Source organism: Ixodes scapularis, unplaced genomic scaffold, assembly GCF_016920785.2.
Source record: "Ixodes scapularis isolate PalLabHiFi unplaced genomic scaffold, ASM1692078v2 PGA_scaffold10__122_contigs__length_95168666, whole genome shotgun sequence".
Taxonomy (NCBI): Eukaryota; Metazoa; Arthropoda; class Arachnida; order Ixodida; family Ixodidae; genus Ixodes; species Ixodes scapularis.
In genome coordinates, this window is record NW_024609836.1 from 66,925,623 (window position 1) to 66,949,783 (window position 24,161).

The window sequence follows — 24,161 nt, forward strand, 5'->3', positions numbered from 1 at the left end:
CGTCATCAGTGACGATGACGTCATAAGTCATTGTCACGTGACCCCTGAGGTCACGTGATCCTCGTGAGGTCACGAGGCCCTCGTCAGGCGACGGTGACGCCGCTCAGAGGGAGGAGTAGCAGACAGGATGAGGGGCTGAGGAGGAGGGAAGAGGGGTATACCCTCCCCTCAGTACCCTTCCCTCCTCCTCCTCAAGAGCTGCGCTCTAATTCGGCGTTACAGGGAGTTGTAAACGGCTTTCATTTTTTTTTGTACTAGAATAAAAAAAATATTTTTGGAAATGGTAGTGCGGTTAAAGGTACTAGCGACGTACGCGACTAAAAGCGCTTGCTGTGGTCGAAGTTCGCGAATGGCTAGACCATAGCTCCCTGTGTACTAATAATGCCTGCACAATCGCCGGTTCACGGCGAGGCACATCCTGCCAGTCGCGGCGAGACACATCCTGGTCGTCACGTCACGAACGGAACCCACAAGAGGGCGCCAACAAAACATCTCGGCGCTAATTTTGAACGCTGGGATGCTAGGCGGTTACCATTTAGTATAGACCCAATGGTAACGATGGTAAAACCACGATAAATTCTATCTGAGCCTCTGCTAAGGAAAGGGAAAACATCAAACAGTTGGAGGCAAAAAAAATGGACAAGGCGGAGTCTCAAGAATTTAACCACGATGATTTATGAAATGATTCTTGATGGTTAACTTTCACCAGCTCGACGCATGTTTATTATTTTTAACGATGGTAGGGTTAAGGACAACTTGAACAACGCGGAGTGTGGTTCATTATCACCACGCTCCATACATCATGATTTGTTCTCCGGAAAGTGATAATACGATGCTCGAGATTCGCCATGGGCTGGATTTCTTGAACTGTCACTGACTACGGTAAGATATTATTAAAGAAGGTTTGCAAAAAGTGGTTGTGGGTTGTGTTCTCTGCATTCTTGACCACGGTCCCTCAGTATCGTCAGTCGGACGCTCGCATCGCCTCCTGCCTGAAGGCAACGGTTCAGCCTTTCTCTGTCTGTCCACTAGTGGAGCTATTTCTGTTAGAGCCCCTTTGGGAAGGAGAAAAGAGGCGTCCGTCTGATATTTCGTACATCTCACTGAAGGCGAATTGTACCGTTCAAATGGAAATTTACATCTAAACGTAATTATTATTTTCATTCAAAGAATTTCAGTTTTTTCTCATTTTCACCAATCGCGGGAAGCACAGAATGTCTCGTGTCGTACGCGTATTATGTGCGCGGTATGATTTGCTACGTTTGGTAGCGGGGAGAAGCTTTGGGTGGCTTCGGATGAAATAAAAACACCACACCTTTGGTTTCTCGAGGTTTATCAAAAACATCGAGACAAATCTAAATTTATTCCCGTGTTAAGTGTGACACGAGCATGTTTAATGAGACACTTCTCGCATGTTCTGATCCTTTTGTTTGTGCGTTACGGCCTTCGTTTTGACAAGACTTGAGCCCGATCTAATGTTTTTGTATAAATGCGTTCATGCTCGCATTGATTGTTCAACCCACACATTAGCTATTAATATATATGTACCGCGAGCGCTTTTAAGGGTAAATCCAACTTTCTCAGTTTAAAAATGAACTTTTCCAGTCCTATGAACCGCATCCAACATGATTGAAATGCAAGTATGACTAAGTATTACTCAGTATGCTAAGTATGACTCAGTATGCTCGACTAGGTGCGACTTCCCGCCAACTGTCGCCCGCTGACTAATCTTTCTGGACTAAGTAGGACTCGCCGCCGACAGTCTCTTACGGACAAAGCACGTTTGACTAAGTATGACTCAACGCTGACAGTTGCGTGCTACCGCAAGCGCCCGTTTGGCGTTAAGTCACAAGACACGGCGCGTTCTGTCCCGTTTTGGTCTATGTCCTTATGTTTCTCTCGGCACTTTTTTTGGGGGGAAACGACGAATTACTTGGCCCGCACAACTTCTTTCTTGTCTACTAGCACGGCAGCTGTCGAAAAGATGTCTTTTTCGTAGATGGGAAAATTTTCTCTTTCAAGAAACTAAGTAACCTTTCGATTCGGCAGCTAACCTAAAGTGATTATGTTGCGAGGTCTTCCACAATCCAAAGTCACCTCCGAGAGGAATCAAAAATGTTTCTTCCACGTTGAAGACTCGCCTCTCGTAGATCAAGGTGTCCACCGCCTCCAGCCCCACTGCCCAGATTCGAAAAGACGCGGCGGTAGCGTCACCCTAAGAGACAGCACCCTACGACACGTTGTCCTTGACTCTCCGACGTCAGTGCACCGGCAAGGATTTCCTCTCTTTAGAAACCAGTTGTTGTCTGAGCGAACCGATGACGCCGTTCAGAGTCGGTCTAATGCGTTCACGCGTGCCAAGGAAAAATGTTCGTTTTTCGTAACGACGCCGGCCAATGGGACAGGGCGGCCTTGGTACGAGCGCTCGGCGGAACCCGCAAGGCAGGAGCATCCAGTTCGTCTTGAGCCGGGTCCAGTGCCGCATTGCCGAGAACAGCGCCTGTGGAAAGTGACCTCAGGTTCTCGTGGGAAGGATAGCCGTACTCTAGCGTCAACATGAGCCAATTCTGGGTTCTCCTGGCTCTGGCTTCTCTGGTGGCCATCGTCGGCGCGCAAGAGATCTTATGTCCACAGCACAGTAAGTTTGACAACCATGAGTTGTTTTTTCTTCTATTAATTTTATATGACAAATTACAAGAAGCGGGAGCACTTGCGGAGCTAAAGGACATGCAATTTGATCAAAATATTCTGTAAACATTAGACAAGTACAAAAAAAGATAGCAGCAAGCTGTCTAAGACCAACTGCACTGAACTTTGTCCTGTTTAAATGCTATTGTTCACAGTTACATCTCTGCAGTTCATTTATGCTGACTTGGAATAATCACAGGTTATGTAAGCTGCTGTAGGGTGCTGTTCGTTCAATAAAAAATCACTGGTAAACTCGATAAGTCAATTGCTACTTTGCATTCAACATAATATCAATACTAACTTATAAAAAAGATAAATTTTCAGATAAAAGTGGTTCAAAATGTATTATCGTTTATTCTTTAGACTAAGTCTGGAAAAAAACTTCTGACTGAATATATAATATTTGAATCATGACGGTGTCATCAAGGCGATCATTTGGATGATTTGTATGGTGATGACATGTTAAATTTTGAAGATTCTTACCTCATATATTTAAGACTTCTGTGTCGTATCAAAAAGTCAAAGTAAAACACGGGAGGTTTTTGTTTATGTTACTCCTTGTCAGAAATTTTGTCCCCGAGTTTAGTCCTCCTTTATTTCTGTGTTTTCTATACCAATATGCGGTATGAGTTCCATAAGTCTTTGTGCTTTTTCCAATATTATTTATAAAGGAATACTGTCTTCTTGCTACTTCCTAATCGTCAAAAGGATCAAAAACAGATAAAAGCTCCTCCGGTGTTAAGGGGAGCGCAAATAGAAACGTAAGGTACTGAGGAGCACTATCCCTTTGCGTCACTGTCACTGAAATAATGAAATTATTGTGAGCGTTCTCTCGTAACAATAATATATATATATATATATATATACATATATATATATATATATATATATATATATATATATATATATATATTAATAATTTTGTCAAAACAAGCGGAACATCGAGTATCAGAGTTTCGGTTGTTGAAATATACCGCCGAAGATGAGTGGCGGATTGTAAAGAAAATCGTATCAACTTAGACGGAAATGTAAAGCCACTGACATCCTCTCTATATTAATTAATTAAACTGGTGAGATATGTTTTCGACCGCAGCAGACTTTCTGCCTGCCTACAGATGTCACTGATATAAGTTGTGTTTCCACAAAAACCGACACTAAGCTCACAGCAACATGTTGTTAAAAATACGGTTCGTACAAACGAACAAACAAACAAAGAAGACCAAGGACGGTCACGTACGAAAATCCAAAAACCTGTGGCCATCAGCGCCGCCGAGATTAACTGCCTACCTTTTGCTAATTTCTTGCCTGTGTTGTATTTAATAAATTAAAAAACTTACACAGTCTTGTTCTATGCTACCAACAAAAAGGGTATTAACCTTTGACAACACAATTCCCAAGCGAAAATTAAGACCTAATCAGTAGATGTGTATGACAAAATTTATATAAGGTGGCCCACATTTGCCAAGCTCAAATCAAGTTGTGATATGCACTTAGAATATGATCATGTACGCTTTGTAGGCCTTGTCAGTATTTACTGGTTTGATCAAGTGCTTTCATCATTTATTTCCCCTATTTTATTCTTTCTTTCATTCTGAGAGTTCTAAAGCCAAACTGAGTATTGAGACAGCGATTGACACTATTACTCCGATTCTTAGTTTCCTGGCTATTGTACTAAAATCTTCTTTCGCTCAAACCGGAGTCCGGGCACCATATAATAGGCGCACTTTTGCTTTTCCCAGTTTGCTATAAAGGTGTCATGAGTAGCCCGTGTCGTCAAAGTTCACAAGTCTCGTTATTTTCATTGTTACCATCGCTATTGTTCGTCTAATAACGTGCATTCAAAAGCACCGAACAATCGGTCATTGTCGGGAATGGTGTTGTTGCTGTCGTAGCTTCAGTTGTTGGCATGCGACCAAATGGGCAGCTTGCCAAGTGAAGGAGCGATATAAACATGCACATCATTTAAATCATTGCGACAACGTCCCCTGTCTTGGGACATCACAAAATGAAGGAAACGGGTGCCAAATTACATGGTGTAAGCGTTGAAAGAAAGAATATTACCAGCGTCCCCACTTGGTACTCCTGGCTGAGCCAGGTTCTGCGTGTGGTAAGAAGTAAGAGGTGTGAGAATAGATGCATTCTCCCAACTTTGCCACATACTGATGGTAACACACTCTTAACATACTTTGTCAACTATTTCTAAGAATGCCTTTCTCGCTCAAGTTTTGGGCCGATTTTCTAAGTGCTAGATCAGTAAGATTTATGGTCAATTTGTTTCAATCTTAGGTGGGAAATTGCCTTCAAGCTATTCATTTCAGAAAAGTTTTGTTTTTGCGTGAGAAACTTATTTATGCTGCTTCTGGCTGTTCTGGTATGGCGCGTTGTAAATCGCAAGATCTACCATACTTCCACCTCTGGTGTGGTTGGACAGGCTTCAAACAAGTGTTAGACATTTTCTGGTTAGGATCGTTTGAAAACTTTAGGTCATTCAACTGTCAAAAAGAGAATGCACCCTGTCCAGTAGCTAAATGTTATACATTTTTAGTGTATACAAAAAATCGTGCTAGCCAGTCTAGCACCGCACATGAGTTTGTGCACTGGGTTTATCAAAAGATTGCATCATTGGTGTTTCCTTCCATGTTTTGCACCTTATAATGCACTCATTCTGACAACATTCCGTTGTATGTTGCACACTAACTTTGTGATAACACCTTTCCTGCAGTGAGCACGAAAATGTCGGCAGTGTTACTTTAAAATTATTACGGTTTGTACTTTTGTCTAACTTTTCAGGGCACCTTAATGGAGAAATCAACAAGTGCAAGGCACAGCTCCCAGACCTCAGCGGAAAGAAAGACAAGGTAATATATTAATAATCTTCATTACTAACACTTAATGTCATTGAAAGTATTTTTTGCGTATATACACATTTTAACTAACATCATTTCTTGAGACGGGTTTAAAGTGCAGCACTTCTAATCAGCGCCCGAAAATGTTTATCACGATTAAAAACTTCATGCTCCGTTGCTTCTCTTTTTTTTTTGCCTAAAATAATTGCAATTTTTTAAAGTCACTGAAGCATCTTTTGAAAGTAAAATTATGTCATCTTCAACAGTTTGTAAAGTATATCAAAGTCACTGTAGAAACTTTAAAATAACACCGGTGTATCATTCACACATTGAAGTGTAAGTTATAGATTCTTAAAGTGGGAGTATAAACTGTAGAAGGGTAAGCACTTCGGCTAGTTGGTGATACATGTTTCCGGGGGTAAAAGCACTAAAAACAACGGACAACCAAAACAAACGAACAACACAGAGCGCTTCTACCCTCGGAAATACGATAATCTGTTTGATAATAGTGAATGTATTACAGATAACGCGTATATAATATGTAGGGCCAGACTTGGTAAAAATTAAATAACAGACCATCCTAATGTTCACGATCCCTTTAGTATGTACTTATTTGGTTTGTGAAGTAACGTTTGAGTAATAAATTAGCCTTTCACGTGTGCGCCTGCATTTTAACTATTTCTTCAGATCACACATCTCAGAAAGTGTTCGTATATATTGTCTTTAGTCACCACAGCAATTTGTTAATGGTTTACTAGCCAACTTGGACTCGCAAAGAGTCAAAGGGGCCGCAATCTCCATTTCCTCTACGCAATGGTCTTCTAATGTGTTGTGATACTTACCTTCATCTCCTGGTTTCCTTATGGGTAGAGGGCGAGAGTGTTTGCAACCTTTCTACGTAACCTTCAGAGACTGAGCGGGGCTAACTTCCTCTACAAGTGGAAATGTCGTTAGACAGAACTGATAAAATTGCTCGGTAGTGAAACCCTTCCTCCAACAGTCAGCAGAATATTGTAACCTGAAGTTGTAGTCTTTTGCATTACAAAAATGCATTTATTTCTCTCTCCTTTTGTATTTGATTCTTATGCTTGGCTGAAACTAGTTGGTTGTGCACATATAAATAATTATTATATTGTAGATATTATTATTCTTGTGAAAGGCATAAAGCATGTACTTCAGAAATCGTGTAATGATGCGCTCGGAAATATACCAAACTTCAGCCAAATCAGCGCATTTTAGTGCCTCAATCGCAAGCCCTAAATTTTCTTTAGGTCATGCCATGCAAAACGTTTGAAAATATATCACCGATACAATAGGCAGCCAAGAAACAGAACTAATTTCCTCTCCGACTGTAGTACCTCGATCAAAACAGATATCATAGAAGGGTATAAACTTAACAGTTTAAAACACTTTTAGATAAATATTTTTACACGCTTTGTAATTTACCGTCCGTTTCGTATCTAAAAATGTTGTATCACTCCACTCATGGCGGGCTCAGTACAGTCATTTCATGTGTCTACTACAACATGCTCAGCGCTACTCTGGGCCAAGGAAGAATTGAGTGGTCTGATTCACACAAGCTACACGTATGCGCCTGCAAAATTGAATCAAAATATTGTGCTTACCACTGTGCATGTGCTGCACGCTGGTGTGCGTACGTGTCTTAAGTAAGTACATGATACGTACGCTATTTTTCTAGTCTACGAGTTTCATACGTGAACCCCTTCGATGCCGCTCCCGTTGCTCGGCAATAGTTGTTTGTAGTTTACGGACGTTTTCGCACCGTTTGCGTGTATGTGTTGTCTTCTACTGACACAAACTTCCGGATTTCGCAAGATGCTTGTAATGTGCGCCCACAAGGATGTCGACACTATTCTAAAACTCACTTTTCCGTCAACTTAAGTCGTAGTTTTCGTAAAACAAATGCCAATTCTTTTTTTTTTTCTTTTTTTGCAGGTGGCCGCATTGAGTTTGCGATATGGTCTCATCTGTGCCCGCGAAGTAGACCCTGATATTGCTATCCCAGACATTAAAGAGCGTCGCTGTCGAAACGACGACCCTCAAGACTTCCCCAGAAAGGTGAGTGGAACACGAGACACTCCCTGCATACATTAAAAAGATAAATACGACATCGATGGAATCATAAAGCGGAATACAATAATCTCAATTAGCCGAATGACCTGCATACAAGATTTGCATACCACCTTCAGTACAGCGGGTATTCTTTAGCTTTAATTCTTTAGAATTTAAGTTGCTTCTGCCCTTTTTGAAATTTCACTGAGCGTGCACTGTTACCAAGTCATCAGTTGTTAAGGCGCATAAAAAATAAACAAATGAGAAAAAATATCTATATATAAAAATATTTAAAAACGCTTAAATCTACTTGCTGCATTAAAAGTTAACACACCAATTTTTTTGTTGGGTGCGGGACACAATAGACAATGATTTCGAATATTTTTCACACTAAGATTGTCTCGAGTATTAAACGCTCTGCCAAATGATGTGCAGTAAAAATTTAAAAAAAAACGTAGCAAGTGCTACCTTGCACGTTTAAATAAAATAGGCTTGAAGAAAACTTTTTTTTTTTAAGTGTCGACCTTTAATCTTCAAGAAGCATAAAAAAAACATTGTATTTAATAAAGCTGTGTCCACGGGAAAGCAGGCACCCTTTTCTGTATGTTTTCACCCTGAGGTTTCTTCTTTTATTCGAAAACTTACCAGATTGCCCATGTTTTCGCTGTGACTTAATTTATAAATTCCTAGTTAAAATGGCTTGAGTGTTAAGATAGTTTCGGTATGTTTATGTTCATATTAAATGCTCAATAAATGTGCGCGAGCTTGAAGCCTCGTGTGCAATGCCTATATCGTGGCATGGTTAATTAAATGGAATGACATCAAATATGCAACAAAAAGAAACAGTCGTCAATTTACACTGTCAAATAAATTAAGTTCTGCTTACGATTGTTTCTTGCTATATAAAATTCCCACTAAGAGGACACCTGCTTACACCTTATCGATATCATTTTTAAAAATTATAATTGCCAGCACGAAATTGTTACAATAAACAATTGTACGCAGGATCAATTTAGGCTAACCGCAGATGTTCTTTCGACAATGAACAACATCACTTAGAGGCACGATGTGGTCGTTTTTCCTAGACCTGCAGCATACAGCAAAGATCGCAATGCCAGTCATAGGTATCGTGTGAATGCTATTCTTTCAAAAGATGTAAACATGAAACGCGTTTTGTTTTCTTTCACCTCTTGATTATTTGAACATTTGGGCCCGTCAGGTCGTAAATAAAATTAATGGCTATTCTTCCAAATTAACTAGACGTTGTATTAACATATGTTGAAACTATCTGTTGACAATATTACAACAATGTTGTAATATTCTCTATGTGATGTGTTTCTGGCACATTAGTGTGTTCTACATGACTTTTGAGTGTACCTCACGCAGAGGCTACAATGCTCGTTTGGACGCTCTTGCTCGTATTCCTAAATTTACCTGAACATTTGGTAATCCATCCATTTATTTTAACTTGAGGACCCTTTAAGCACATTAAATAAAAAGGAGAACCACTTATATTATGTAAATAACACACAAACTTTAACAAAATACACTCAAGACGACTCAATAAATATTTTTGCAATGAGAAACCGTGTCTGGCGGGGGCAATTTTAATATTGGTCCCACCAACTTACGGTACGATCTCGACATTTTTAGCAAGGGTAGATTATACGCTTTAAACCGGTATATTTACGTGTTTGCCTACCAATCGATATACTCATCAGACTTCATTACAAGGAAGTACGCATGGCACTAAAAAGCTAAAAACCGATTGCGATTCCATCAAAGTGTTTATAAAAAGTAGATTGCCTCGAGATCTTGCATTGCGTCATCTTTCATGCAGCCTGAGCTCAAACGACCTTTGCCAAAACTGTAAGAGCTTAAAATATATAAATACGCAAATGGTACATTTCTCATATCTCTCTCTGAATATATAAACTTACGCTGTACCGTTAGTTTTTATTATGTTAATGCTAGAAAGCTAATGAACTTCTTTGAAGTGGATCATTTTGACTAAAATTAAAATTCACAAAACAAAACTGATGTGTTTCAATAGTTCTTTGCAAAGCTAATTCATATTTGGAAAAATGGTGAAACTGAAACATTTTGTTTCCGACGATGTACATCCTTCCATATTTTTTGCAAACAAATTTCAAATCTGAATACTTTTTTACTGAAGTTTCTCATTTCGATTGATTGAATTCGAGATAAAGCTCTTATTTCAAGTTCAGGCTCCAAAAATAAGCTCTTCAGTCTCTATAGATCATTAGGTTCCCGGTAGCTGCATGTCATACTATCATGTCTCGTTACTATGGAAACATTGGTTCCACGAAACAATCGTTCATGTGTGCATTCTAAAAAGTTTGAAGAGTTTACTTTTCTACAAAGCACTTGAGAGGGAAGAATCGCTACAATATACGGAGGAATCTCGACAAATGACAAGGCTTGTCGTTTTTGCCCATATTAACGGGGTTCACAATAACCATACATACATGACTGTAATCTTGTCTTTACCCCTTTAAATTGAGCGTCGGGCCGCTGTTTACTTTTTTTTTATTTTATTGTTTTATCTGTTTAGTTCTACGCGTGCTGGAACAAGCTTCTTGAGACCGACGAACTCCTGGTAAGAGAGCTACAGAACATAATATTTTTTACGCTTTTTTTATATATTTAAGACCTTTCAAGTGAAGTATCTCGTCTCATTATTGAACAAAACTGTGTGGTGGCAAGCAGTATAGTCGGCCAAGTTGATTCTCAACAAATTACAAAAGGCTAAACGTGTCCACTTAAAAAAATACCGACACAAAAATGCCAAGCTACTAAATTCTGTCCAGTGATATCGGGGTCATGTTTCTAATCTGCAATATCACTTATGGCCGTTGATAAGAGGGTATATTTCTAATCAGGCATGACCGCAACCGTAAACTCAGATTGTTGTCTCGGTGTAAATCCAAGTCGCAGCAATTATTTCACAGTAGGCCTCGTTGAATTTACAAATGGCCAGCCGTTTTTTGACAATGCATTTATCTAAGCTGAGAGAAAAAAAAAGGCTGAAACATCTGTCAGGTCGTTTCAAATTCCAAAATATTTTATTTGTCTATATTGAAGGATAAAGCGTTTTGTATTTTTGATCAAACTCCATCAAAGATTGAGTCGCTAGCTTAACACCCATCCTTTTCCCGAACGTAACAGACAAAGGTTGGATTCAGCGGAGAGGACCTCGAGAAGTTCAAAGGAGCCATCGTAAGTAACAGTTATTTATTATTAATATTTATTTTTTTGTTACTTATTTATTTATCTATTTTTGCAACACTGGTTCTTTTTTTGAAGACAGCTGTAATGGTTACGGAAATAAATACACATATAAAAGAAGGGGGTGTCCTTTGTTCTCTCTGCCAGTTTAAAAGCTTGATTGGTTGCACGTGCTCGTTTTTTTTTTGTTTGTTTTTCTTTTTAAGTACATTTGTAGATAATTGGTATTCCTAATTTGCCTAAAGATTCGAAGCGTGCAGAGCTTCTGCGCCTGGTGGCTTTGTCAGCCTGCGGCAGCGACAACATTAAGATGACAGACATTCTTTCCAGAAATAGGACTAAAGGGGGCACAAAAGTGGATTTTAGGATGTTTGAGGTGGGAAAAGGGGGGGGGGGGCAGAATTATGAGTAAACTTTTTTTTTTTTGTTTATCATTGAACACGACCAAACGTTGTGACACACTTCCTTTATTTACTGTGGTATATCAGAAGAAAACGGCGTGTCGGAATGTTCGGTCCAGCTGTTAAGAAATGCATGATCGCTACTTTCGGATTTTAAGGTTACTTGGGACAAAAACCATGTTACAATTTTCGGTTCCGTTTTAATAACAAACGAGGCCATGCATGATTGTAATTTTTGGTTTTCGATAATACTTAGTTCTTGTGACTGAGTTGCTGACCTAAAACTCCGATCTCGAAATCCACTTCGGTGCCCCATAAGAAGACGGACGTGTTTGAAGCAATATGTATAAGCTCGATATTGTTCGAAATTTTGAAGACTGTATTAGTTTCTTTGAATATTGACTGTGGCTTTTTACGCTTCCAGAAATGTGCCAACGGAGTTCTGCAAAAGACCCTGGAGCCGTCTGAGTAAATGAAGGGGTGTATCACAAGAAAAAAAAAACTTTATGAAACTTACAAAGCTTATTTCACACCCCCCCCCCCTGTCAAGTTAATAAAGTTGTTAAGCATTTTTCTTTAGATTTGTACATATATTGTTAATTTCCTCCTTGTTATATCCGGCAAGCATGAGCAGAGGCCTTGTGTCAAAACAGATATTTATTGGTTATTTTACAGAATCAAACTGTAGGCACACTTAAACGTTACGCGCAAGGTAGTGTCCATTTACTAAAAAAAAAACGAGCCCGAAACCAATGACCTATTTTTAGAGTGCAGCATATCCTTGGTTTGTTTGTACCGAATCCTTCCGAGCAATTCCAGCCGAATTACGTTAACCTTCTATTCGCTTTTAAAAAAAATGAGACTCCAAAGAGTTACTCTTTTTGCGACGATTTCCAAACCAACACCGACCCTTATAACAGCTGGGTCTCTTCACTGCTGTCGAACACGCCTCCCTCGTCCGTACACAGAGGAATAAAAGTTCGAGGAGCCGGCGTGTCCACATCCCGGGAAACACGAGACGGCACTACGTCACTTCCGTTTCTCTCCGAAATGTCGCCAACCGGCACCACCAAGCTCCCGACAGACGTTATTTGAATCGCTCCTTCACATAGCACCCAGCAAGCGCATCGTGCCTGGAACTCCTTTACCTCTGGTGTGCTTACCACGTCCTCAAAAGTAGTCCCTCGGTGTCCGCTTGACGACGTCTTAAAAGAGCCACGCTAGCGCCTGTCGCGATCCTGGCGGTGTCACCGCAACGGAAGTGGCTGCGACAGACACCTCTTCCGCTGCGGGTCGCTCTCCAGCTTTGACAGCTCACGGACGCTCCCGCAGCCATGAGCTGGGAACGCCGCGACGACAGCGCCACTCGGGTTCCGTCGTACTCGTTACCCGAGACTTCTACCAACCGCCAGGATCGCGACATCCGAGAGCATGACACGTCGACTCCCCGTGACGTCACTCGTTCCCGCTTCTGAACTATTTTTGGTGCATAGGCAGTACAGGACGCTAAATTCACCAGTGGAAGACGGAATCCAGGCACCGTAGCTAGCCTAAAGGGTGTCCGCGATACTGGAGTTGTGTTGCCTTCGGGCGCTTCCGCCACAACTTCTGTCACGTGACAACATCTCCGTTTTCCTTTTTGCCTTCTTGTCAGAAAACGTTTATCCAGTAACACCGAGTAGTGCCGGTCGAATAGCAGAGGTCTCGGTGGTTTCCCCAGCGAAGAGCTTGAAGATGAGTCTCGTTCTGGTCAGCGTTTTCGCTTTGTTTTACGTCACTGCAGCATTGGACCTCTGTCCACACCAAAGTAAGTACACTTCTGCAGGGAGCCTTCCTTTGAAATATTATTTTAATTGAAAGCTAGAAACCCCAGTTGCCTGCTAACGGCCGTCTTATGCCTAGTATTTCTACCAAAACCACCCTTCTCATAATGAAAAGAAAATCGAGCATGACATTTTATATTTCGCGTACAAACAACTATACTTTTAGACTAGTTATAGTTTATTTTTCTTTTGCGCATAACGACATGTAGGAAGCGCACGGTGTTTTTTTTTTTTTCACAATAAACCGTCTTTTCTTATCGTTTCTTGTGCTCTCGTTGAAAGGAAGGATGCCAATTTACTTTCATCCTACTCAAGCATTACTAAAGATTTTCTCACAAACTATCTTATGGTCCAGTCCGTTTGTATCATACCTAATAAACTAGCGAAAAGTAAATTACAACGAAAGTCAGTTTAAGAATTAGGACATCATTTTCTTTGACATCTCCTGCGTTCATTTCCCCAATGAAATATTTATTTCCGCAGAACAAAATGACAGCACCCTCTAACGCAGGTGTGTGCAAATGCTTATTAATATAATACGTCGAGCGTGTCGTTCTCATCACGCTAAACTTTGAGGGCGAGAATACTACACCACCAGAGTAATTTAGTTTACCATAAGTTTCAAGTGAAATTTAACTGCGGTCGTTTATTCAGGAGATTTCTGGCTAAAGCCTAAATTTTAAATAGTGGCCTGCGTTACAATGGCTACATTATGAAATTTCAATTGCTCGCTACAGGATCAAGTATTATAACGAATTGAATTACACATAAATAATGCCATCAAAGGCGTATATTACATAAACTCTTAAAAACATTTTTTTTTTTCAAAATAAGGGTTTAATGATAACGCCTGGAAATATATGGCAAAAGGTATAATTACCGAATTTCCGACCGTTTCTGTACCTATTACTTCAAAACCAATAAAAATGGTCTCAAAGTAAATAATATGCCTTTTAATACTTCCAAACAAGACTCATTTGCACAACAGAAATGTTCGAAGCAGCAGTTTGTAATCTGATCTCATTCCAGTGAAAAGGTTATGCGTGTACAATTGCAACCTGTTTTTTTTTTATTTTAAGGAGGAGATTATCTAATCCAAGTGTCACAGATCCATGCACAGCATTGCTTTAGGTTGCTGTTCCCAATGCTCGTACCCCTCCAACTTCGCCCTTATAAGCTAGCGTTTATCATGCATTATCTTTTACATCGAGTTTCCTAAATTACGTAGATGTGTGCTTTGGTCATTACGAAAAACATACAGCACTAGATATCACTGCCATAAAACTTAAGGTTAGCTCACACATTCGCGTTCAAGTGTGATTCACTGTGTTGCCACAGCCTGCAAAAGCACTAGCGTCATCTATCGGTAGCCTTGAAACACTTTCAACCTGCTTTTTTATATGTGCATTTTTTCGGCTTTATAGTTAGTATGATGTTATAGACGATAATTTCTTATTAATAGCGCGTAGATTTGATATCGTAAATACTGCAAAACATTTAATGTAGTTATACCAGCATTGGAAGTGTTCCAGAGCCACGCGATAGATGGCACCAGTGCGTTCTTTCGTGTTAAGCGGCTACAAGCGGTAAGAGAGTAGTCAATCACACTCAAACGTAAATGTGCGAACCAACCTTTATTCACGACTCAATAGAATCCAAGTAGATCATGTTTAAGGGCGAGTTGCGAGAATGTACAATTTATCCCATGTGATGAAGATACATAGAAATGGGGGACAAACAACAATAACTTCCTCTTTCTCATGTTTAATTACTGTTACCTACACGCTCGTTTTGTACTTAATTACCTCATGTGTTCCTAATTTTTACCGCCAGAGCATCTCGAAGGGGTGATAGACAAGTGCCACGGAAAACTTTCCAAACTTGGAGAAATATCAAAACAAGTAAGGCATTTTTCTCACATTTTTACGTCAATAGTATACATGATTAGGACGTCTATCTTTTACGAAATATGTACACTGCGCGACACTCATAGCGCGAACAAGCATCAGCATGTTTTCGCAGTTTATATAAAAAAAATTTTGGTTGGCATGCAATGTTACCGCTTTGGTTAGCGTCGAAAATGAGCACTTTCTCCCACACTCTGTTAGTTTTGATGACATCTTTTCGATATTAAAGGAACCGTGAAAATATTTTTCAACTTCTCCCTCCTTAGCTTTCCTCCCCAACTCAAAGGCGAAATGAGAAATCACGTGGTCGTGACGTGCTTGGGCACCAGATGCCGTAACTCCAAGCTTCTATCCTGTTTCTAAAGTACATCATGGAACTTGTCATTCGCAAATAATAATAGGCGCCGCCATGGCACTCATTGGCCAACGAACACGAATCAAACTATTCGTCGACGGATCGATTGTTGAAAAGCGCATACGTCAGAATAACGCACTTTTTCCTTCTGTTCTCCTTGACGTCGAAGCGATGAGCTATTCGCCTTATAGTTTCGCACCTCTAACTCGTCACGTGACTTCCGTTCACTTTGACACGAATCTTCGCTAGCGCACGTTGCCTGGAACGCGTCTCCGACTCACGTGCTTGCGTGTCTTTATTTAGTTTCCATGATTATCTGCTAACGGCGTCAGAACTGGTAAATTCCGCCGCTTTCAGCATGGGACAATAAGATGTCTGGGCGTTATACACTCCCTCCCAGAAATCTGAAGCGTTTGGGTCTTTTTTTTTTTTTTTTTTTGCAAAGCATTTGGGTAACTCGGTTGCTGCAGTCTATACGAAGGGATGACAAGGCAGAAAATATCAGAAAAGTATAAGGGTGTGGAGATAGCTGTTTGGATATCAAATATTGCTCCGTCATTTATAGCCTTCACGAGGAAAAGCCACGACAATCGGTCACCGGTCACCTTAACAGTGCTGAATCTATACTTCGTTTCACCTTAATTCCAAACGAAGCTGACGGTTTGCCAACCGATGTGAACAAGTGGAAAACGCCAAAAGCGCACCATCTGGTGTTCTTCATGCTTATATGCGTGTTCTATTATCGCTGAACCATTCATAAACGGAAAGGACCTAGTGACTTGAGCTTTCGACGCTGCTTGATTGGTAACTTTAGCTCGCACCGTCGTCTGCGTAGATGCAGTTGGCTCTCAAAAGTGCTTTGCACGAAAGTAGTCGCACAGGATTTCTTGGGGTGTGCGACAACTTGCCAGTCGCTTCCAACGTCCGTTCAGCCCAACGGCGAATGGAGCAAACGCCATTTCAAATATCATGCTCTTCATGCTGCCATCTTTGGGTACCTGGCTATGAAACGAATCCTGTGCATGCGCACTGCAGCCTGCCCAAGATTCCGGGGAAAGTTAACGTATCGCGCTACGTTTTTTTCCACGGGGGTGCCCCGAGGTGGTAGAAAAGAAGTTTTTGGGTAGAAGCGTCGCATTGAAATTTGTTTGTTGCTCCAGTCATAGATGGCGTGGATAACAGACGAAAACCATAAATGTAAACATTTCGGCGGAACTCCGCCTGGTTAGGTAAGCAATAAGAAAAAGTACAACGTAGACTCTAACCAATTCCTTCAATGTGCCCGACGTTTCGAAGCCAGCTCGGCTCCTTGTTCGCGGGTGACTGTATATGGGCCCAAAGGTAGCAACCTGTCGTCGTTCTCTTCTCTCTTAGCTTTGTTTTCTTCTTCTGTTTCTGTGTGTAGCGCATTTTGGCCCGTGTATATAGCTGCTTGGAAGCGTTCCGGTGGATCGGTTCAGGTTGTTGCTTGTATTTTGTATGTGCCAAGATTCTATTAAGATCCGCTTTCTCCAGTTTCTTCCTGTGTCGAGGATGGAGCTATTGTCAAAGCCAATGGCGTGGCCGGTCTTCTGAACATGTTCCGCCAGCGCGCTGCCTTGGATGTCATTCTTCTTTACGTCATACTTATGTCTACGCAGACTTTCGGGAAAGTTCTTCGTTTCCCCCACATAAGAGGCGTCGCATTCGGCACAAGGAACTTGGTAAATCAGACCTTGAGCTTTTTCTTTTGGTGGACGATCCTTTGGAAAAGGAAGAAAATGGCCCAGAGTTGAGACAGGTTTATGCGTAACTGCAATGCCGTACGGTCTCAAAACGCGGGCTAGGACCTCGCTCGTGCCATGGAGGTACGGGACGCACATGCGGCTGGAGGTGTTTTTGTTCTTGGATGTAGGAGGGTGACGAAGTTGTTTGTATATTTTGTTGACAGATCTCGTGGGGTAGTTGTTTCTCGAAGGTCTCGCTTTATAATATCGACTTCCATCTTAAGTGACTTCTTTGTTGAGCAGACCGTGAGGGCGCGTCGAATGAGCGCCGACACTACAGAGGATTTGTGAGTTGTAGGGTGGTCTGACGAGAAGTTTAGGTAGCGACCGGTGTGCGTTGCTTTCCTGTATACTTGGAAGGATAAATGGTTCCGTGTTTTTTCCACTGCCACATCCAGAAATGGAAGGCACCCGTTAGACCCGTGTTCAACCGTGAATTGAATATCTGGATGGATGGAATTGAGATGTTTGTGAAGGCGACCGACTTCGCTGGACTTGGCAACACAGAAGCAATCATCCACGTAACGTAGAAACAGAATCGGTGTCGGAGAAAATGTGTTTAAGGCTTTTTGCTCGATGGCTTTCATTGTGAGGTTGGCGACAGTGACGGACACAGCGGCACTCATGGCTGTGCCACTCCTTCTCTTGTAGTAGCGACCAGCGAAAGAGAAGTAGGTATTTGTCAGGCACAGCTCTAGTAGCCGACATATCTCATTCACCGAGAGGTGTGTTCTTTCAGGTAGAGTCGTGTCGGCCTTGAGTGCCGTTCTGACAACAGACACCGCGAGTCGAATGGGAATACTCGTGAAGAGAGATACCACATCAAATGAAACAAGGCACTCGTCTTCGTTCAATTGCAGGTCCGAAACGAGTTCGATGAAGTGGGCAGTGTTCTCAACATTTGTGTTGGTCTTCCCCATGAGTGGAAGAAACAGACGATGGAGATCGTTTGACAACGCTCGTAATGGCGACGTTGTCAAGTCAACTATGGTACGAAGCGGAATGCCACACTAGTGTATTTTTGGTAAGCCGCAGAACGCAGGAGTGTATTCGTTTCGGCAGATAAGACTAAGGTAGAGAGCCCGAAACTCCGGATATTTGTTGAAGACGGCGTAAAGCGCTTTGTTTAAGATTCCTTGAATTTTTGATGTCGGGTCTTTCGGTAGCATCATGTACGCTTTGGCGTTCAGAAGTGCGTGCACCTTCTCCTCATAGTCTGTGCGGTTCATCACCACTGTCACATTCCCTTTGTCAGCAGGACACTTAAGATGGAAGTCGATATTACAAAGCGAGACCTTCGGAAAAACAACTACCCCACGAGAGTTGTCAACAAAATATACAAACAACTTCGTCACCCTCCTACATCCAAGAACAAAAACACCTCCAGCCGCATGTGCGTCTCGTACCTCCATGGCACGAGCGAGGTCCTAGCCCGCGTTTTGAGACCGTACGGCATTGCAGCTACGCATAAACCTGTCTCAACTCTGGGCCATTTTCTTCCTTTTCCAAAAAATCGTCCACCAAAAGAAAAAGCTCAAGGCCTGATTTACCAAATTCCTTGTGCCGAATGCGACGCCTCTTATGTGGGGGAAACGAAGAACTTTCCCGAACGTCTGCGTAGACATAAGTATGACGTAAAGAAGAATGACATCCGAGGCAGCGCGCTGGCGGAACATGCTCAGAAGACCGGCCACGCCATTGGCTTTGACAGCAGCTCCATCCTCGACACAGAAAGAAACTGGAGAAAGCGGATCTTAATAGAATCTTGGCACATACAAAATACAAGCAACAACCTGAACCGATCCACCGGAACGCTTCCAAGCAGCTATATACAGGGACTAAAATGCGCCACACACTGAAACAGAAGAAGAAAACAAAGCTAAGAGAGAAGAGAAGAAAACGACAACAGGTTGCTACCTTTGGGCCCATATGCAGTCACCCGTGAACAAGGAGCCGAGCTGGCTTCGAAACGTCAGGCACATTGAAGAAATTGGTTAGAGTCTACGTTGTACTTTTTCTTACGAAAACCATAAGCAGGATTTTTTTAATGTTTTTTCCGAAAGTTTTTTTTTTTTTTTTTAATTTTGATGTGATGTTTACATTGCCTTCGGGCTCCTTCGCGGTAAATCGGAGCGTGAAACGTTACCGAGCCGCTTTATGCGGTCACTTTAAAAGCTTCCCCTGGATTCGTGAGCATGCTGTAGCTCTTATCTGCAGGGTATAGTTATTAGGCGGCGGTCGCGCATGCGTCTACAGCCCAGTGAACCGGCATTGTTCGTCTGGGAGATAAGCCCCCAAAATGTGTATGGGTGCGAATAAAAACTATCCTTTTGTTCCTCTGTCGCGCGGTTACGCAAATACAGTTGGCTGACATCGCGTCCACGTACGAGAAGCAGTGCGCGGAAGAGCTGGCACCAGGCGCTAGCAGCGCTGAGATCCAAAGGATGCGCTGCGTCGACGAGCACTTCGAAAAACAGGTGATCACGACTTTGCGTACTCGCTTCGATCAACCCACGTTTTCCGGCTCCTTCGAAGAGTCGGAAACAGAGCGTTCAAAAGAATTTATTATTCTATTATAGTCACTGATAAGCTAAGAAACGCCGGGCGTGTCGAGTCTCGAGGATAACATTATGTCAACGAGATTGCGGCATTAGGCTCTAAGAACGACAGAGAACGAACCAGGAAGCTTGAATGCAATAGGCCACGCCTCCTCGCGTTTTTTAGCGTTTCTTAAGAACTGGAACGTGCGGCGACCGAGCCGGAATTCTTACGGCAAATTGTGAAACTGCTAGCGTCGAAAAAGCTTGCGGCGTTTGTGGTCGATTGTTGAGCAAGTTTCATTACGCCATTGCGCCGAATAACCGGCATCCAGAGCACTGCCCCCGCGATATAATCTGGAGCGCGTCTCATTGAGCGATTCCAAATAGATGATCAAAACAACAAAGGCGAAAGTCGAGTTGTACGACGCCAGAGGGCTGACTTCCGCAATGGCAGCCGGCAAAACACTACTCGCCTGCCAGGAGACACAGCGTAAGGAAACGTAGCGCCCGCGCTGTGTCGTAGGTTGGCGCATTTGTACAGGGTGTCACAAAACAAAATTGACGCGGTCTTTTGTACCGCAAAACTAAATTAGGCATCCCGAACGCTCATTCTCAGCCCAAAGGTAGCGCTAGAGGTCACAACCAGATGCCAAAGTTTCAGCCCGATCCGATAACTTAATCAAAAGTTATAGGTGATTTTCTCAAAATTTCAATGGGAAAATGGCGGCCGACGGAGTTTTCGAATACATGGGGCTTTATGGGCACCAGAAACCGAAAACGGGCCAAAATGGGCTCCATTTTTTCATTGAAATTTTCAGAAAGACACTCATAACTTTTGAATAAGGTATCGGATTGGGCTGAAACTTTGGCGTCTGGTTGTGACCTTGTAGGGTCACAACCAGATCCTTTGGGCGGAGAATGAGCTTTCGGCGATGCCTAGTTTATTTTTGCGGTAAAAAAGACCGTGTAAATTTTCTTTTGTGACACCCTGTATGTCGTGTGCCTCGGCGGACTGTTAGTGATCTTGGGACCTTGATGTTCAAGAGCACTCTGTCCAGTGGCCTCTTAAACGCTAGGTCAATGAAGCATGTGTAAATTTTCGTGCCTTTTAATTGCTCGCTTAAAATCGTTATTTACCTTAGCTCTAAAAACACTTTTGACGAGATAAATAACGGTTCAATTCATCGGAATATTGCGGAAACCAATTGAAACGGCAGTACAACCACTTCTAGAGCAAAAGCTCTACTCGCGCGTACGGTAAAATTAGTGCTCCTCTTAAAACAATACTAATAAGGGCTGAATATTATTCTGACGTCACTAACAAAGAGAAATGTGAAGAGGGTGCACTCTGTTTCGACTTGACTCGGCAGGCGACAGAAGTTACGACGCGCGTGAATCAATAGAAGTGTCAGAGTTACACACGTAAGTGTAGCGTAGCGATGCGTCATGACATTTATCACTCAGACTACTCATTCGTTTACCTAATCGGGACTTCCAACTTTTGCCGAGTTATACTGAAACTGATATAAAAACGCAGAGATGTTTTTTTTTTTCGCCTAAGTACAGCATGAGAGTTTATGTCATAGATCCAATCCCAGATGCTCATGTTACTTCCCGGGTTACGCGGCAAGATGGTGCCCTGCTAGGGGCTTCTATTTCCGCAAGGACTGGCCATAGTCGCTTAAATTATGCCTTGTCTACTTGGAATAACTTTTTCAGACTCTTCTTAAACCTTCCTTCATTCTGCGCCTCAGCTTAAATCAAATAAAATTGTTTATTTATTAAGAATCGTGCATCCACGCTTATTTTTAGTTTTCTTTTTTAACACCATCAGCCAATTGCTTTAGTTTACATTAAGGACAAGTTATGAGGCTCCATACTATTGTATTGAAAATAAAACGTATTCCAAACGATCATGCTATTTTTTTTTAAGTCAATAGTTTTGTTGGTTTTTCCTTTGAGTCGTTGGGTGTAGGAATTATATTTGATGTCTGAGTCAAAACCATATTCTAATCAAAAAACAATTTTCGCTACGATTTTGAATTACTAAAAACCATGTTTCATATACTTTCAGTTTTACCGCTGCTGGGCTGGCGTGTTGGACGATGACCGTCTATTGGTAAGAAGTCCTAAAGCACTTACCTGTTTATTGCGAGAGAAATTCACTCATGAGGCGAATATAACTCAACTGTCTGGAATGCATACAATTAGTCTTGCGAGTCAAAATGCGAAATTCGGTTTACTTCATCAAAGCAGCGTTCACTGGATCACTGAGCATAGCGACTCCTATTCCAATCTTCCAAATATCAAACTTATATCATAAATATTATGTCCGTTGCCAGAGGGTGGTTTTAAACGTGAAAAGTTTTAATGTTTTAACGTCAGTTAAGACCAAGGAAGGGACGACTACATCTAAGATTTGGTGACTGGAAAGAAGAACTGCAACCATTAAGAGGCATCAAGCGGCCTGATAGAACAAACGACAGCGCTTGGTGTGTCCGTTTGCTCAAGTGACCTGGCGTCTCTTGGAGATTTTTTTTTCTCTTATATTACATCACTTGCCCTAGTGCCTTCTCCTTTAAAAATGCAGCAACTTTAAACAAAGTAATCATAGTTTATATTGAGCCTAAGCACTGATTCCTTCCTGGGACATTTCTAGTTATTTCATTATCAGAATATAATGAGTGAGAGACGATGGGAAACATAGACCTGATGGGTTTTGGTCTGCTTGTGTCCAAATTTATATCATAGTAAATTCGAAACCCTATATCACTTTGACCAACGCGGCGACTGCTAGGTGTACGTTGATCTCATTTGAAGGCTAAAAGCACCGAGGGTGAAAGTTAGCGATTGTTTGCTTTCTGAGAATTTTGCGGTTTACCCCAAAATGACCTATATAGAATATATTGTAGCACTCAAGCTTTCGTTATTTCTACTTTCAGAGCGACGCCGGTTTTACAAATGAAGACGTACATATTTTTAAAGAATCCATCGTAAGTAAACATTTGTAGAAGCACATTCACTTCGTGGCTATGTAAAATTTAGCTTGATTGACAAATGTCACCAAGAAAAATGCCTGTTTAATCTCACCCTGGCTTTTATTCTTCCTAAGTAATTTCGCATGGTTCCATAAAAAAAAATAAGTACACGAGCTGGTTTTATTTGAAAGGGGCATATAGATTTATATAAACTTCTCAAAGCAAGCGTGGGTAGCATTACCGGTTTCGGCAATCTAAAGGCACACAAAGAAAGAGATGTCTGTTAAACCGTACATTCAGTAAATATTAATCTGATGGCTCACTGCAGCTAAGATTTGTTAGCGCAAACATTACATGGTACGAACAGGACACCTTCATGTCGCTACTTTGTCTATTTCTTTTCAGAAATGCAAATTTGGAGTGCTTGGAATTGAGGTTTGAAAGGAAACACTCCACCTAAGAAAGACAACGACAGCCTTCCGCTTGGATTTTCATGTTTCTGATCCACTTTGTAGGCTACGCGAACCAATATAGCTTAATTATTAATATACATTCTGCGTAAGTCTGAATGTATGCTCTATATTTGGTCGCATGTGGTAATGCAATAAAAAAACATGCAAGAACAAACATTTACCCCTTCTTAATGTGCATGAGTGTTTCCTGATGCAATGCGAAACGGTTTCAAAAATCATCTAGGTTAGCTGTTCGTGGAAACTTACGGCATTCACTTCCGCCTTTAGCAAACTTATATTAGCGAAGATATTTTAATTCGTACTTTCTTATTAACTCGGCACTGAGGAGTGTTTTCCAATTGTGAAAAGCAATAATTATTGTATAATGTATTTACGTGTGTATAGTAGAACAAGCTTTTCTATAGTCACGTCACAGTACCATTTAAGTAAGAGTACCATTTTTTACTTACTAGTGTGGATTTATTACAGGAAACTTTGGATATAGAAATACATTGTTGTAATATCAAATTTTACCCCAGAAACTCACAAAGTTTGTAAATTCGTTTCACTGTATATACCAACTAACCAACGCAGATAAAAGCGTTACCATAAACACCGCGTTCTTCAGCAGTTTATATAAGTATATCAGTTTGTGTCTCGCATCGCTTAATTTGTCACTCAATTTAAGAAAGGTTCCAGTCACACACACGTGAGGAGGTTCAGAATCCAACCTACGTACACACAACAGCAGACTCCCCATAGTTCGCAACTAACTTTCAATTCCTAATACAATACTTCAAGAACACTGACTGAACGATAAATAAATGCCCTATGCTCGGGGCTTGTGAACAAGAATTTCGAAGTTGCTTTCCTCAAGCAAGAAAAGCAAAAAAGCTCCAAAACGCAAAAAAAAAAAAAAAAAATTTGTTCTAATAACCTTGATGTTTCGAGGAGCCCTCAAGTATCCAAGACTCTAAAAGTCAATTGTTAAGCCGCGTTTTTTTTTTTTTTAGACATTTTTTTAGCCTATTGTTTAGCCTCCGACAAACCCTTGTCTTGCTTAAATGTAAAATACAATATCCA

The 24,161-nt window shown here is 41.4% G+C and overlaps 2 protein-coding genes across 2 annotated transcripts; both read left to right on the forward strand.

Annotated features, from left to right (window-relative positions):
- Positions 1-2,369: 2,369 nt before the first annotated feature.
- Positions 2,370-11,836, forward strand: LOC121832867. The gene is made up of 6 exons (XM_002403649.5): positions 2,370-2,638; positions 5,479-5,546; positions 7,491-7,613; positions 10,183-10,227; positions 10,797-10,847; positions 11,682-11,836. The coding sequence occupies exons 1-6, from the start codon at positions 2,557-2,559 to the stop codon at positions 11,727-11,729; spliced, it is 417 nt and encodes a 138-aa protein (XP_002403693.3). The 5' UTR covers positions 2,370-2,556; the 3' UTR covers positions 11,730-11,836.
- A 917-nt stretch (positions 11,837-12,753) lies between these two features.
- On the forward strand, positions 12,754-23,083 carry LOC8023955. The gene is made up of 6 exons (XM_002403650.5): positions 12,754-13,064; positions 14,914-14,981; positions 19,472-19,585; positions 21,723-21,767; positions 22,591-22,641; positions 23,032-23,083. Exons 1-6 carry the CDS (start codon positions 12,992-12,994, stop codon positions 23,065-23,067), a joined length of 387 nt encoding a protein of 128 aa, XP_002403694.3. The 5' UTR covers positions 12,754-12,991; the 3' UTR covers positions 23,068-23,083.
- The last annotated feature ends 1,078 nt before the right edge of the window (positions 23,084-24,161 follow it).

What these genes read in the sequence shown, in the direction of transcription:
- LOC121832867 (XM_002403649.5), top strand. Translation starts at nt 2,557, where the DNA reads ATGAGCCAATTCTGGGTTCTCCTGGCTCTGGCTTCTCTGGTGGCCATC. An exon ending in GATCTTATGTCCACAGCACA is followed by an intron (nt 2,639 to 5,478) that starts GTAAGTTTGACA and finishes CTAACTTTTCAG; the next exon opens with GGCACCTTAATGGAGAAATC. An exon ending in TCAGCGGAAAGAAAGACAAG is followed by an intron (nt 5,547 to 7,490) that starts GTAATATATTAA and finishes CTTTTTTTGCAG; the next exon opens with GTGGCCGCATTGAGTTTGCG.
- LOC8023955 (XM_002403650.5), top strand. Translation starts at nt 12,992, where the DNA reads ATGAGTCTCGTTCTGGTCAGCGTTTTCGCTTTGTTTTACGTCACTGCA. An exon ending in ACGAGCACTTCGAAAAACAG is followed by an intron (nt 19,586 to 21,722) that starts GTGATCACGACT and finishes ATATACTTTCAG; the next exon opens with TTTTACCGCTGCTGGGCTGG. An exon ending in ATATTTTTAAAGAATCCATC is followed by an intron (nt 22,642 to 23,031) that starts GTAAGTAAACAT and finishes ATTTCTTTTCAG; the next exon opens with AAATGCAAATTTGGAGTGCT.